At 40.4% G+C, this 13,057-nt stretch overlaps 1 protein-coding gene across 1 annotated transcript; it reads right to left on the bottom strand.

The window, feature by feature from the left end:
- Positions 1 to 1,637: 1,637 nt before the first annotated feature.
- Positions 1,638 to 9,735, bottom strand: LOC137257370 (fatty acid hydroxylase domain-containing protein 2-like). The gene is made up of 5 exons (XM_067794696.1): positions 9,546 to 9,735; positions 8,201 to 8,322; positions 4,493 to 4,698; positions 3,394 to 3,666; positions 1,638 to 2,821 (listed from the first exon to the last, which is right to left on the bottom strand). The coding sequence occupies exons 1-5, from the start codon at positions 9,604 to 9,606 to the stop codon at positions 2,677 to 2,679; spliced, it is 807 nt and encodes a 268-aa protein (XP_067650797.1). The 5' UTR covers positions 9,607 to 9,735; the 3' UTR covers positions 1,638 to 2,676.
- Positions 9,736 to 13,057: the final 3,322 nt, after the last annotated feature.

Here is a 13,057-nt window from a genome sequence, read left to right as displayed (position 1 = left end):
ACCTTTGGGCGACCTATGACCGTCCATTCAAACGCGAGACGGTTAAATAGATTTAACCAATCAGACAACGACTACTACTTAGGGATCGGACGGACCTACAAAATATACAGGTCTTTGACACAGATCTCTCCACAAACAAAAATCCGCATATAACACAGTTATTTGATCTGCAGTATATACGCTTTGGGGTTTCTGTTGACATGGTTACCATTAGCTATATTTCCGCAAGATGACATCCTTGAATGTTGCCCAAAACACTATTGTACTGCTTCCTCACCGTTGTCATGGTTGTAACGTACGCCGTGTGCATCACCCGGAAGCGAGCGTACGCTAAATAACATTCGGGATCGTTCGGGTATGAACCTTTTCGAGATAGGAAGTTCAAATGTTCTCATGTCAAGCGTATGCTATGCTTGGGGGCATTGTGACATCAATACGCCGTCACGATGACATTACTACAATCTATACCTCATATCATAATATATTAAAGATGTTGCCATTCGTAAAGTGTTGTAAAGAATAACTTCACTCCAAAGGTGAATTTTGATATACTTTGCCATTATTAAAGTTGTATTATCCTGATTAAAATAAGGTAGAGTGTCTCGCATTGATCAAGTGATATTTTGTTTATAATCATGCTCTCATTATTGTACAAGAATGGATTATTTTACAAACGCTTCAAGCACTATTTGTTTTGGTTACGACTGGTTTTCGTGCAAAGGTGACCTGCATCTGTTGTAACCGCCATGCATCTCAAATTAGTACATTTTCCATTTTCAGCACAGGGAAATGTCTGTTAGCTGACAGTTACTACACGAGCGACAGTATTTCATAATTATATGCATACAAGGAAATATACGGGTTTTTTCGAGGTCCGTATGACCCTAAGTTTGCCATGTACATGTATACGTTCGGATGACCTGGTGAAACTGCATGTGTGCGAGTGTATATACGCGTGGATATCAGGTGTGTAGCACGCAGGAACATTAAACCACCAAACACACCATGACAGTACTGGTTAAGGCCGCAGACTTGTTCTGTTGACGAACAGTCCCTGAAAATGGTTTGAATAAAATACCATACAAAAGGACCCCATGGAAACTCCCCATTTTCAGAACATCAGTGATCAAGACTTGCAAAGTATATCTTGGATACACTCTATTGGATGTACATGTGCTTTTTGTTGTCACAATAACAGACTTTGCAAAGTAAAGCTCTGTAACACAAATGCTTCGAACTGTTAAAGCCTCGACTTCGTATATTATTTCACGACATATCCCAAACAAACAATATGTTTCGTCTTTCCCATTAATTTGCTTTATGTTCCAATAATCTTTTCAACATGCAAAAAGAAACCGAAGCATCATAGATATTCGTGTTCGCAGTTGATTTATCTTCGATCTTAACCAACAACTATCTCTACATACTGAAGTATCAACATATATAATCTCCCGGTGGAAATATTCTGCTTAGGAATTTGATACTCATGATTGTGTTATTCCTCTTTACTGCAGACAACGCATTTGTATTTTACGGACGCCTCAAGCACTAACACCTATTCCTGGTTAAGTGACCGTACATTGAGGTTTCGCTTTTTTAACTTAACATGTTTGTAATATTACAACTGACACGAGACGGGAAATATGATAATAATTATATTTGATATATAATTACAGTCATGAGACGGGGTGTATAATATCAAGACATTAAATATCCTTTAATAATGGTAAACCCAAAACAAAGGTCAAGTGTCCATCGATGTCGGAACATTTACCTCTGTCTGAGTTAATTTAGTCTCAGTACTATGCGTTACACTCCTACATCGAGTCTAACAAACTCTAGCAGGAGGCCGCTCTAGGTAACATTTGAGCGACCCATGACCGTCCAATCAAACTCGGATTTAAGCAGTCAGATATCGGCTACTTTTAGGGTTTGTTGGGTTTCCTCAGCCACTGACACTGTTACCTCAACAAACGAAAATCTACATAAAACACAGGTATTTGACGTTTAGGGCTTTCTGATGACATGGTTACCATTAGCTAGTATTTACGGAAGCTGACATCCTTGAATATTGACATAAAAACGCTATTTTCAGCAACTGTTTACTCAGCTTTCACATTTTTGTAGCGTGCTCTATGTGTATCACTCGGAAGAGATCGAAAATAGCATTCGGAATCGTTCGGGCAGAAACCTTTCGTTGTAAAAGTTCTCAAAGTATGAGCGAGTATCTGCATTCACGATTTGGTAAGCTGTGTTATGCTAGGTTAATCTCAGAGGTTACCTATGGCGATCCCCGACTAGAGCTTGATAGACTTGGTAGAGGTGACGAATAACACTGAGACTAAGTTGACTTTGACTGACTTTACCCGTGCCAAATATTGCAAGAGCACGTTACTTTATGATGTGAGTCCCTACACTTGAATGCGCCTCGACATGCCATAAAAAGCATGTTTCAGGAAAACATGAAAATATAAACCTTCGTGTTTACGTACAGCTCCTCTTTTACAACTACAGTCGTGATTGAGGGAAGAGTATTGTCCTCAGGAAGTGCCATCCTTTGCATAGTCGTGGAGTGTTATTTCTACACACAACAGAACACAAGAAAGGGTATTTGTTCAATGTCTGAAGTCCGCGTGTCGTCACTGCAAGATGGTGGATGATGGTCAACTGCCTCTGTCACTTTATTTTGTCCTCACGGAGCTTCATGTCGTCGGCACTGAATATCATTCTGTGTCTCTCGAACTGGGGCGCAGCACGAAACTTGAGATCAGTCCCATGGAACCAGTCTAACAACCCAGTGACTCCGTAGTTCACGTTGTATCTGCAAGACGAGGGATTACAGAATGCAGCAAGTTGTCTCGTTGATGAGGTTTTCTCTGAAAGCTAATCATTCAATAAAAGGCGCAACATTATATGTCTATAGATAAGTTGAAGTGTATCGGGAACAGGCAACATGTAACGGATCCATTCAAAGAGGTCGTAAGTATTTGATGTTTGAGAACGCACAGGTTGTTATTTAGGACGTGACTCTTAGAAAGTGAGAAAACAGCGTCATCCCCACTTTGAGTTTGCACCGCTTCGAACTTGATTTGCATACAAAGAATCTTTATTGCAACCAAACCTGGAACCGAAACAACGATCGCACAGTTCTGGCACACCTACGGGAAATTCTAGAGTAGCCTACGACGCCACAGACGGCTTTACCATCCCTGTCAAATGTATAAGGGTGCAATCAGTGTAAAGGAAACGGGTGTATTGAGAAGAACGCAAAATAACAATGGTGATGGTGATGAGGGTGATTGTGGTGATGGTGATTGTGGTGACGGTGGAGATCATCACCAACCAGCACCATTGGTCTTTGCGTTCTTGTCAATACATCTATCATCATCTCACTTTAGATGGTGGAAGTCGTGGAACTCGGGCGACGTGAGGAAGGGCAGATGGTAGCCGCTGTGGTGGATCATGGTGGTGAAGGTGGCGATGGCGAACCACGTCCACGTGGTCAGGAGACAGGATCCACACACCAGGGGCCCGAGGACTAGAGGGATGACGTTGGAGAAGATGTATTCAATAGGGTGGGCATAGATAGCGACGTAGCTGATGGGGGCCGTCCACTCGTGGTGCTGCTTGTGTATCCAGCTGTAGAACGCAGGGTGATGAAGTAGCCTAGGGGAGGAGGTTATACGTATTTACAACCCACAGTTACTCCAGATTGACGTTCATGGGAACTGCTTGGAATGAGAGGCCATCGGGAATAAATGTTAGGATAAAGTTTATTCATAAAACTTTAAATATGTTTTCCAGAATAATAAGTCAATAAATGACAGAATTCATGGTTTTTCCTGTTATTATGGAGGTTTGTTTGCAAGCCATACGAGACAATATGACATTAAGAAAACAGTTAGTGATATATTTCAGTCTGGCACAAATAATCAAAAGCTACACTTGTGAAACGAACCGCCATCCTGGATACTCAGTGTATTGTATCTCCATTGTACTAGTTGACTACACTGAACCCAGTCACAAACATAGTTCCGTTATGAATGTGATGTCATATTCATTTGTTATATCTGTACCTCGTGTGTTTTTTCTCAGCAGTGATGTTATTGGACAACATTTTTCACTGCCGCATGTTTGGAATCTAAATTAAAGGTAAATGGTGGCGATGGCCTTATGATAGAATGCAAATATGTTATACTGGATAATATTCATGAGTAAAGCATGAACTTATGACTTCTACGAGATTGACCAGAAGGTCGCTGTTGCTACTGTAATGGTAACTTATTGTAATATAACTATGCAATATGCAAATTGCCTCGGTTATGTTACTTTATTTATCATATGCGGGTAAACAGCTTTATTTGCTTAGCTATTGTCCCACATCGTATCACCACACATTATTTTTGAAGTCGTATTTGGTACAAGAATTTGCCCATCGTCAGGGTGGCAGTACGACAATTTTGCATAAGGAATTAAAGAACACGTTGTCAACCTGTGTGAGTAATAAAATCCAAATTCCTCCAGGACAACAAACACTGCGAAGTCTCGAATGAAGTCGATTGGTTGAGGCAGGGTCAAGGTCAGGTCGCAGCCTCGGTATCGCTGTAGACCGGCGTTGACGAAGCTGAGAGGCAGGCCGACAAAGATCTGGTTGATGATAACGACCTTTGTTGTGTGCCAAAGTGGACCAGATTTAACCTGTAGTATAGTTGTAATTAGATGTGGATAAAGTAAAGATATTGTCAGAAATAAAGGGAGGTCGAATCTGGAAATGTTTTTTGAAGGATCGTACAGCTGGACAGCAAACAAGAGTTGTGCCCCCTGCTAATCATAAATGCGCAATGAATTTCGGACAAGTTGAATAGCCTAGAAGGTAAAACAAGTATTTGGTGACCGAAGAATTCGTTTAATCTCCATAACTGACAATGTTATATACCAATCATATTATATTTGACTGAGATGTCAACTCTCCACTGGTACTTTGGCAACAGAGATTAGAAAGTTGATGTGATTAGAACACCCAATCATCAAGGCTCGTTATTTGTAAACAATCGAGAGACCATGGGTACATTATACGTTGTTCACTGTCACGTGGGGACTAGTGAACAACGCATTTATCCTACCGAACACCTCAGTGTTAATTTTGAAGTGTTTGAAGCATGGGGACTAGTGAACAACGCATTTATCCTACCGAACACCTCAGTGTTAATTTTGAAGTGTTTGAAGCATGGGTATTGGATCGTACACTTCAGCCAACCTGTGTGATCAAACGATTCGAATCTTGCATCTTGCTGTTTTTCACGCAGGTATTGTCTTAGTAAAGTCGCTGCGATGTAATTCCCCTTCTTTACATTCACAGGGACTACATTTGAACGTTTTGTCAAAATTTATTTATTGGATGCAGAGTCAAATGTTTTCGTAGCCATCGCAAGAAAACAGATTTAGAGTTATCCCCCTTCCACCGATTTTCATTCGCAAACCATCGGTAATTTCCGTGCATCATGTTATTCGAGTTAAAAATGTAACAACCATGAAGTACCGAGTGAGTTGCTACTGGCAGCAGGGTGTATTGCAATGTACATTGTATGTTACACGGCGTACAGTGAAAATAACAGAAGAGCGCTTTGGCAATCAGACAGCGACATTTATGTGTGAGGTACGATAATGATGAATGTTTCATGTCATGTAGCTGGAACGTTGCAGTGTTCAACGACAAACACGCAAATTCACATACGGTCAGATTTGTACTCGGCTACAATGAAATGATACACATTTAGCAGTCAAGGTCCATTCATATTTCCTCCATGCTGATCTGGCATCTGACGCACTGACTCACACATGTACGAAAAACTTGGAAACGATTCATGGCCAAGCCCATCCTTTCACAGAATTGATTTTGTTTTCTCCATTTTTATTGGTAAACAACTGCGATTTCTCCAACAGACATCCATGTATAAACAAAATGAACAAGAACGTTAATATATTGGTAGAACCATTGTTATCCAAACGTTCTCAAGAAAGAGCAAGACTTCGCCAGGAACCTCTGTATATTGTTGAGACCAGTGTAATGCACATGCCAGCGACGGTCGTGGTCAAGAACTTGACGCCAAGGTCACGAAATGTCACTAGCAGATAGTAGGTCTGGGATCGCGTTTACGAGACCGAGATATAATCAGCTTGGTGCAATGACAGTCACTGTATCTTATGCTGTCCTAGATCTAGAGTAGGTACACATGCCAACCGTGACAATTGTTGGTTAAATGGTGTAACAGCATGTGAAAGTGTAATATTATGCCTTCCAACTGCAATGGATAAACCATCTAATACTTCAAAGAGTACACCACCAAGTACTTCAATGAGTACACCATCAAGTACTTCAATGATTATACCAGCTAATGCTTCAATGTTCATACTAGCAAATACTTCAAGAAGTATAGCAGCAAGTACTTCAATGAGTATACCCCCTAATACTTCAGTGAGTATACCAGCTAATACTTCAGTGAGTATACCAGCTAATACGTCAGTGAGTATACCAGCTAATGTTTCAGTGTTAATAGCAACTAATACTTCAATGTATTTAGAAACTAATGCTTCCATTAGTATACCAGCTAATACCCCAGTGGATATACTAGCAAGTACTTCAATGTCTCTACCAGCTGATACTTCAATGTCTCTACCAGCTGATACTTCAATGAGCACCTTCATTTATCAATATATTGCATAACATCAACATCATCAACAACAACAACAACAACAACAGCAGCAGCAACAACAACAACAACAACAACAACAACAACAACAACAACAACAACAACCAGAACAACAACAACAACCACAACACACACACAAACACACCAAAACCATGTACAGAACAACAACAAAAAGATGAAAATAGCACAAACCATCAAAGCCCAATAGCAAACGAAAAAAAACGAAAAAGAACGTCAGCTATTTTAGCAGATAATTCTACAGATAAAAATTTCATTAAAATATTCTACTAATAATATTGTGCACCGTTTCTATGTCTACGATTGTGTTCTGTGACATCATTTATACATACTTCACGGGTGTGTCACTAGCTGCTAAAGACTGTGGATTCACAACATGATTCTTACGGATAATCTTGCAATAGACAACCTGTCTGGGAGTCTTCATTTGTATTCCCCACGCTAGTATTATGACCTCATAGGCTTCATATAAAATCTCAAGTCTATACGCTATGGATTAAGTGGCAGTCATGACTGTCATAAATAAACTGACGTACAAAATAAAGTACTCAGCTGGTTCTTCCGTATTGTTCTCAAAACAGCGTAAGTCACAACGTTGTACATTACGTCTTGCAAAAAAAGAAAGATAAAAAGCAAAACAAAGAAATTAAATATCCACGAAGAAAATATAACAATACACACGCGCGCGCACACGTACACGCACACACACACACAGACACACACACAGACAACACAAACCCATCTGCTTAGCAATGGAATGTCGAGACATTTCGTTTAAGTAGCTTCGGAGCATCTGTCTGCTCATGATTCCATTTAGAGATTAAATGAAGATTTTGGTTTGGGTTTAATTCTGAGACACTATTTCACCAGCATCTTCACGATATAAGGACGAAACGGTGTTCATGGTCACTCGAAATATGTTTGTCTTAAATCAGTGTGTATTGCACAAATCCGACTCTATAAAGAATATCAGACATGTATTATTAAATAATGATGCTTGGTGTTCGCGAAGATAAGAGTGGAAGCTACCCCAGTGGTGGAACCTGACACAATACAAAGAAACAAACAAAGGACAAAGAAACGCCGAATGTCCATGCTCGATGGACGGGGAAATATTCAGACCTACCGGGGCCATAAGTCACAACACATACTTGCATCGGATATAATTGTGATCACTGATATGACGCAGTTGGAACTTCAGTCCATATGAATGATTAAAACAGCTTTCAAATAAATTTAGCTCTTGAATGAGGCCATCCTGCGTATATGTCACCCACACCTTGTTGATCCATCAGTTAACCAGCCAACAAAGTAGCCAACAACTAAACCAACTCACTAATCATAACCAGCAAGCCAGCCAGTCAACCAATCAACCAAACAGGCAAATATGCAACCAGCCTATCAGACAGCCTGCCAGCAGATACACCAGCTGATATACCCACCAGCCAGCCAGCCGAATCATATTAGCTTACCGGTTCGTTTTTGCCAGGCTGGACTTTAAACTGTCTGATCCACACCGGTCTTCCGGTGACGTCCACGACGAGGAACAACGTCCCTACCACCCAGAAGACGGTCACTGACACCAAGTAGGTTCCTGGAAACAGGGTGAAGAAATGACTAGAGTTTGGTCCTTGTCACATTAAAGCTTAAAAGAACACATGTGATATGTTTTGGGTTTTTTTGTTTGCTTTTTTTTTTTTTTGACTTTTTGGTATGTCATTCTCGATTTATGGGACAAACCTTCTGCTGGGTACCTTTAGAAGCCGCGACATTATGGACATTGTCCCAATATATCGTGGCATCATATGGACATTGTCCCAATATATAGTGGCCTCATTATAGACATTGTCCCAATATATCGTGGCCTCATTATAGACATTGTCCCAATATATCGTGGCATCATATGGACATTGTCCCAATATATCGTGGCATCATATAGACATTGTCCCAATATATCGTGGCCTCATTATAGACATTGTCCCAATATATCGTGGCCTCATTATAGACATTGTCCCAATATATCGTGGCCTCATTATAGACATTGTCCGAATATATCGTGGCCTCATTATAGACATTGTCCCAATATATCGTGGCATCATATAGACATTGTCCCAATATATCGTGGCCTCATTATGGACATTGTCCCAATATATCGTGGCATCATATGGACATTGTCCCAATATATAGTGGCATCATATGGACATTGTCCCAGTATATCGTGGCATCATATGGACATTGTGTCCCAGTATATCGTGGCATGACATGGGCATTGTCCCAGTATGACATGGATATTGCCCCCATTGTGTTATGTCCACATTGACATACTCCTAGTATACGCTGGCTTGACACAAAATACACATATGTAACTGTGTGTTATGGTGTGATTTAATTCACTGCACTCTTAGAATGACAAGAAGTGATCGCGTGAAGGTGTAAGAATATACACGCAACCGTCGTGATCCTTGCATCCACGCCTCTTCTATACTGCCAGTGTTACAGTTTGACATATGCACTGTTATCGTGTTACAGTTTTTGAAACGTAAACATTGTGCCGAGTTGTGTAGGGTGAGTGAGTTTGGTTTCAGGCTTCGCTTACCAATATGGCGGATAATATACCCTTGTGGGCAATTGAACCCAGGTCTTCGGCGTTTTAACCACCGGACCACCCAGTCACCACACCTCCCTCCCTGTTGTGTTTTTACCTGGTATCTACAACTGTCACATTACCCGTGTTCATTCACACGTGTCTGTTGTATTTTCCTTACATAAATAACGACTCGTACGAATGAAAATATTCATCATATAATCCATACGTACCAATCGATACAAGCCAGATTCCATGATCAGATTCAGTCGTAGGCTTCAGTGTAGCGTTCATACTGTTGACAAATGTGATATACCTCCGGGCTGGCCCAATGTAACACACAAAATAACACTGACGTTAGTCAACAGACGGCTGAACAAAGTCCGCGCCGTGTCACACCGTGACCTGGAAACTTGCCAGACTACCTCGTTGTAGCGCAGTAATCGATAATGTGTTCTTAAGTTCAATTATTTATTTTATTCCGACAAACCAGCATTCACCACAGATTTAAGATATGTTACATGGTGAATAAGAGTGACAGCATTAGGTCATGTTTTTACCTTAAAGAGATGATGGTAATTCCGTATTACAGTATTTGAGAAGGTATTTTGGAGACGGCGTTCTTTTACCATTTATGGCTGCACACATTCAGCTATTCGTATTGGTTTTTCTAACGTGTATTTTACGGATAAGAAGATTAACAGCAGAAAAAGTAGAGTCGAGCAACCGTGTCCCGGGGGGTGACAGGCCTGTGTCGTGTGTGTCTCACGGGTCAGAATTGTCCAAGTATGGCTTTCTCATTTTCAAAGCATGCATTGCACAGCTGCTGCTAATTGTATGCAAGCATGTTATAGAACTCGCAGGTGGAAGTCTTTATTTACTTATATTCTGTCAAAGCGTACACAAAGTGAGTGAGTTTAATTTTACCCCGCTTTAGCTATGTTCCATCAATATCAGTGGGGGACACCAGAAATGGGCTTCACACATTGTACTAATGTGGGAAATCGAACCCCGGTCCTCGGCGGAACAAGCGAATGGTTTAACCACTAGACTACCCCACTTCCACGCATACAATGACTAACTCATCCCAAGTAAGATGTGGTTTGAATGAGATAACCCACAAGACATAGTAATTTGTAATGAAAAGCTGACTGTTTTAACCTGGGTATTCAGTTCGATTTAATCACCTTATAAACGTAATTGCGACAATTCGACAATGCGAAAAGCAACAATGTCCCTGTTAGGATTCCATAAAAGTCCATATGAGGAATTCATGCAAAATAGGTCGGTGATTTATATTACAGGAATTGGTTATAGGTAAGAAACTGGGTCATTTGTTTCGCTTTTTGGATAAGGACGCCTTTTGTTATTTGTTCTTTTTCTCTGTCCATGAAAATGATATTTTTCTGGAGAAGCATGGGCAATGTGAAAGAAACAACCTAATATTTATGTTCACAAGAAATGACCACACCCTGCAGTGCACGTCATATACAAAATCACCCGGCCTCTCCTTTCCATTATTATAATATCTAATATATTTATCTACAAAACTGATGACTTTCATCTCCCTAGCCCCAGTACATGCGTATCACCACTGAAAAATCATTAGCACAACCCCTAGTCATTAAATAATGTACAATCCCTCAACTGGTTGAAAAGTGGACACCGTTAACTGCTGTCCGAATTTTTTTGTGCATTAGAAAACAGTAATTTTTTCCGTTTTTTTTTCTAATCGTACATCGATACAAGGACGATTTTTTTTTATTAGTAACTTGTTCCGGATGCGTCAAGTTAGCAATGTTTTCCATAGCTAATATGAATCTTGTGTCAGACTTAATTCATGTTTCGCACGAAGAGAACGTAAAATATCACACTGGTCCCAAAACACCGTGTGACCTCAAGCGCGACGGGATAATCCCAATAAATCCACGAGCAGCCCAACTGTTCCAACATTGTTTGTGACGCAATATAACTGATTAGATTACCCAATGATTTATCTTCCTTTTTGTCAGGTGATGTGGAGTTTTTCTCTGTAGTTTTATATATTCCGGTCTTTTCTTTCAAAAACAGGAGGGTGGTGGGGTACCCTTGTGGTTCGATTCCCCACATGGGTACAATGTGTGAAGCCCATTTTTAGTGTCCACCGCCGTGATGTTGCAAGAATATTGCTAAAAGCGGCGTAAAACTAAACTCACTCGAAAAAGGACAGATAACATTGTTGGATGGATTACGACTTGACATAACTGACTAACACACTGTTCCACGCTACGTTAAACCTAACCAAATCATCCCCGTGATCTCACATTGAAATACTCCATGCATCAGGTGTGGTGAGACATTCATTATATTACCTAACTACAGGGCCCCGTTCCTCAAGGTGATCGTAGCTCTACGACAATCGTAACTCCCATTCTTCAACACTGACTTGTGACTGTCGTGGTGCTATGATCACCTTGAGGAACGGGAGATCGCGACATCGCGAGATCGCGAGATCGCGAGAATGTCCCTTACAGTATTCCATACGTTACCGTACAGGTTATTTTATAATAAAGTGTTTACATTCTCTTACATTAAAAGACATACTGGAGGTTTGTGTAAAATCTATACTTTTGTAGGGCGCAGGTCGCTCGTTGCCTTGGGCGTACAACGACTTACCTCCCTTGTGCCTGTGACGTCACAGTTGTCGGAGCGTGGTAGAGACCGTGTGTGTTCTTACTAGTGGGTAAGTGAGAAACGTACAATCTAGTACAGTTAAATGATAAAACGACACCAGCAAACATTAGACCTCAAACCCAAAATAACTTTGTTTACATGACATAGGAAATTACAGCACTGATTTCTGAAATTAATAATTTATTGTCTGATACAATTTCTCTATCACAAAATTATCAGCAGTTAAAAACAAAAACAAAAACAGCAACCTCATTTTATTTGCAATGTGCAATGTGCAGTTTCTTTGTCAGGTAAACACTATAAACATATCGTTGTGCTCGCGTTTAAATTTCACGAAATGTCAAATTTGCAGTATTTTCGCCCCTTTCCCGTCCTATTTTTCTCAAAATAAAACAATTGAGATGTCTGCGTTTATATATCTTTCACATTTTGACTATCGACCAAAATATATATTGGTCCAATATAATGGGGGAAGAATCAGTCAATCAGCTAATTAAAAAATCATCGATTATTTTCAATATTTCTGAGGGATAGCCAAGTGACTAAAGCCTTTGTCCGTCACGGGTTCTATTCCCCACATGGATACACTGAGTGAAGCCCATTTCTAGTGTCCACCGCCGTCATGTTGCTGGAATATTGCCAAGGTGGCGTAAAACTATAATCAACCATTCAGTATTTCTCCACAGATGCTTGTCCAGTATGTTTGTTTTCGTTTGTTTTATTTTTGTTTTGTTTTGTATTTGTCGTTCTATAAACAAAAAAAACATAACTTAGCCTAAGCAGTGAAATAGAACCATTGGGGCGAAGCGAATTCCTTGAAGTTGTAAAAGATTCAACATCCCCAGAAATAGTGATCATGTTTTTCACATATTTCCTCGAGTAGTTTTTTGAAGAAGCTAAGTGAGTGAGAGGACGGATTACATGGGCGTGTGAGAGTGAGTACATGGGCGTGTGAGAGTGAGTACATGGGCGTGTGAGAGTGAGTACATGGGCGTGTGAGAGTGAGTACATGGGCGTGTGAGAGTGATCACATGGGCGTGTGAGAGTGGTTACATGGGCGTGTGAGGAAGGC

This window comes from Haliotis asinina, chromosome 12 (assembly GCF_037392515.1).
Source record: "Haliotis asinina isolate JCU_RB_2024 chromosome 12, JCU_Hal_asi_v2, whole genome shotgun sequence".
NCBI classification, from domain to species: domain Eukaryota; kingdom Metazoa; phylum Mollusca; class Gastropoda; order Lepetellida; family Haliotidae; genus Haliotis; species Haliotis asinina.
This window is presented reverse-complemented; position numbering and strand designations above follow the sequence as displayed.

Coding starts and splice junctions, on each gene's coding strand:
- LOC137257370 (XM_067794696.1), bottom strand. CDS start 9,606: ATGAACGCTACACTGAAGCCTACGACTGAATCTGATCATGGAATCTGG. Junction 4,699..8,200: donor AGCCTGGCAAAAACGAACCG/GTAAGCTAATAT, acceptor ACTATACTACAG/GTTAAATCTGGTCCACTTTG. Junction 3,667..4,492: donor GGATTTTATTACTCACACAG/GTTGACAACGTG, acceptor CTCCTCCCCTAG/GCTACTTCATCACCCTGCGT.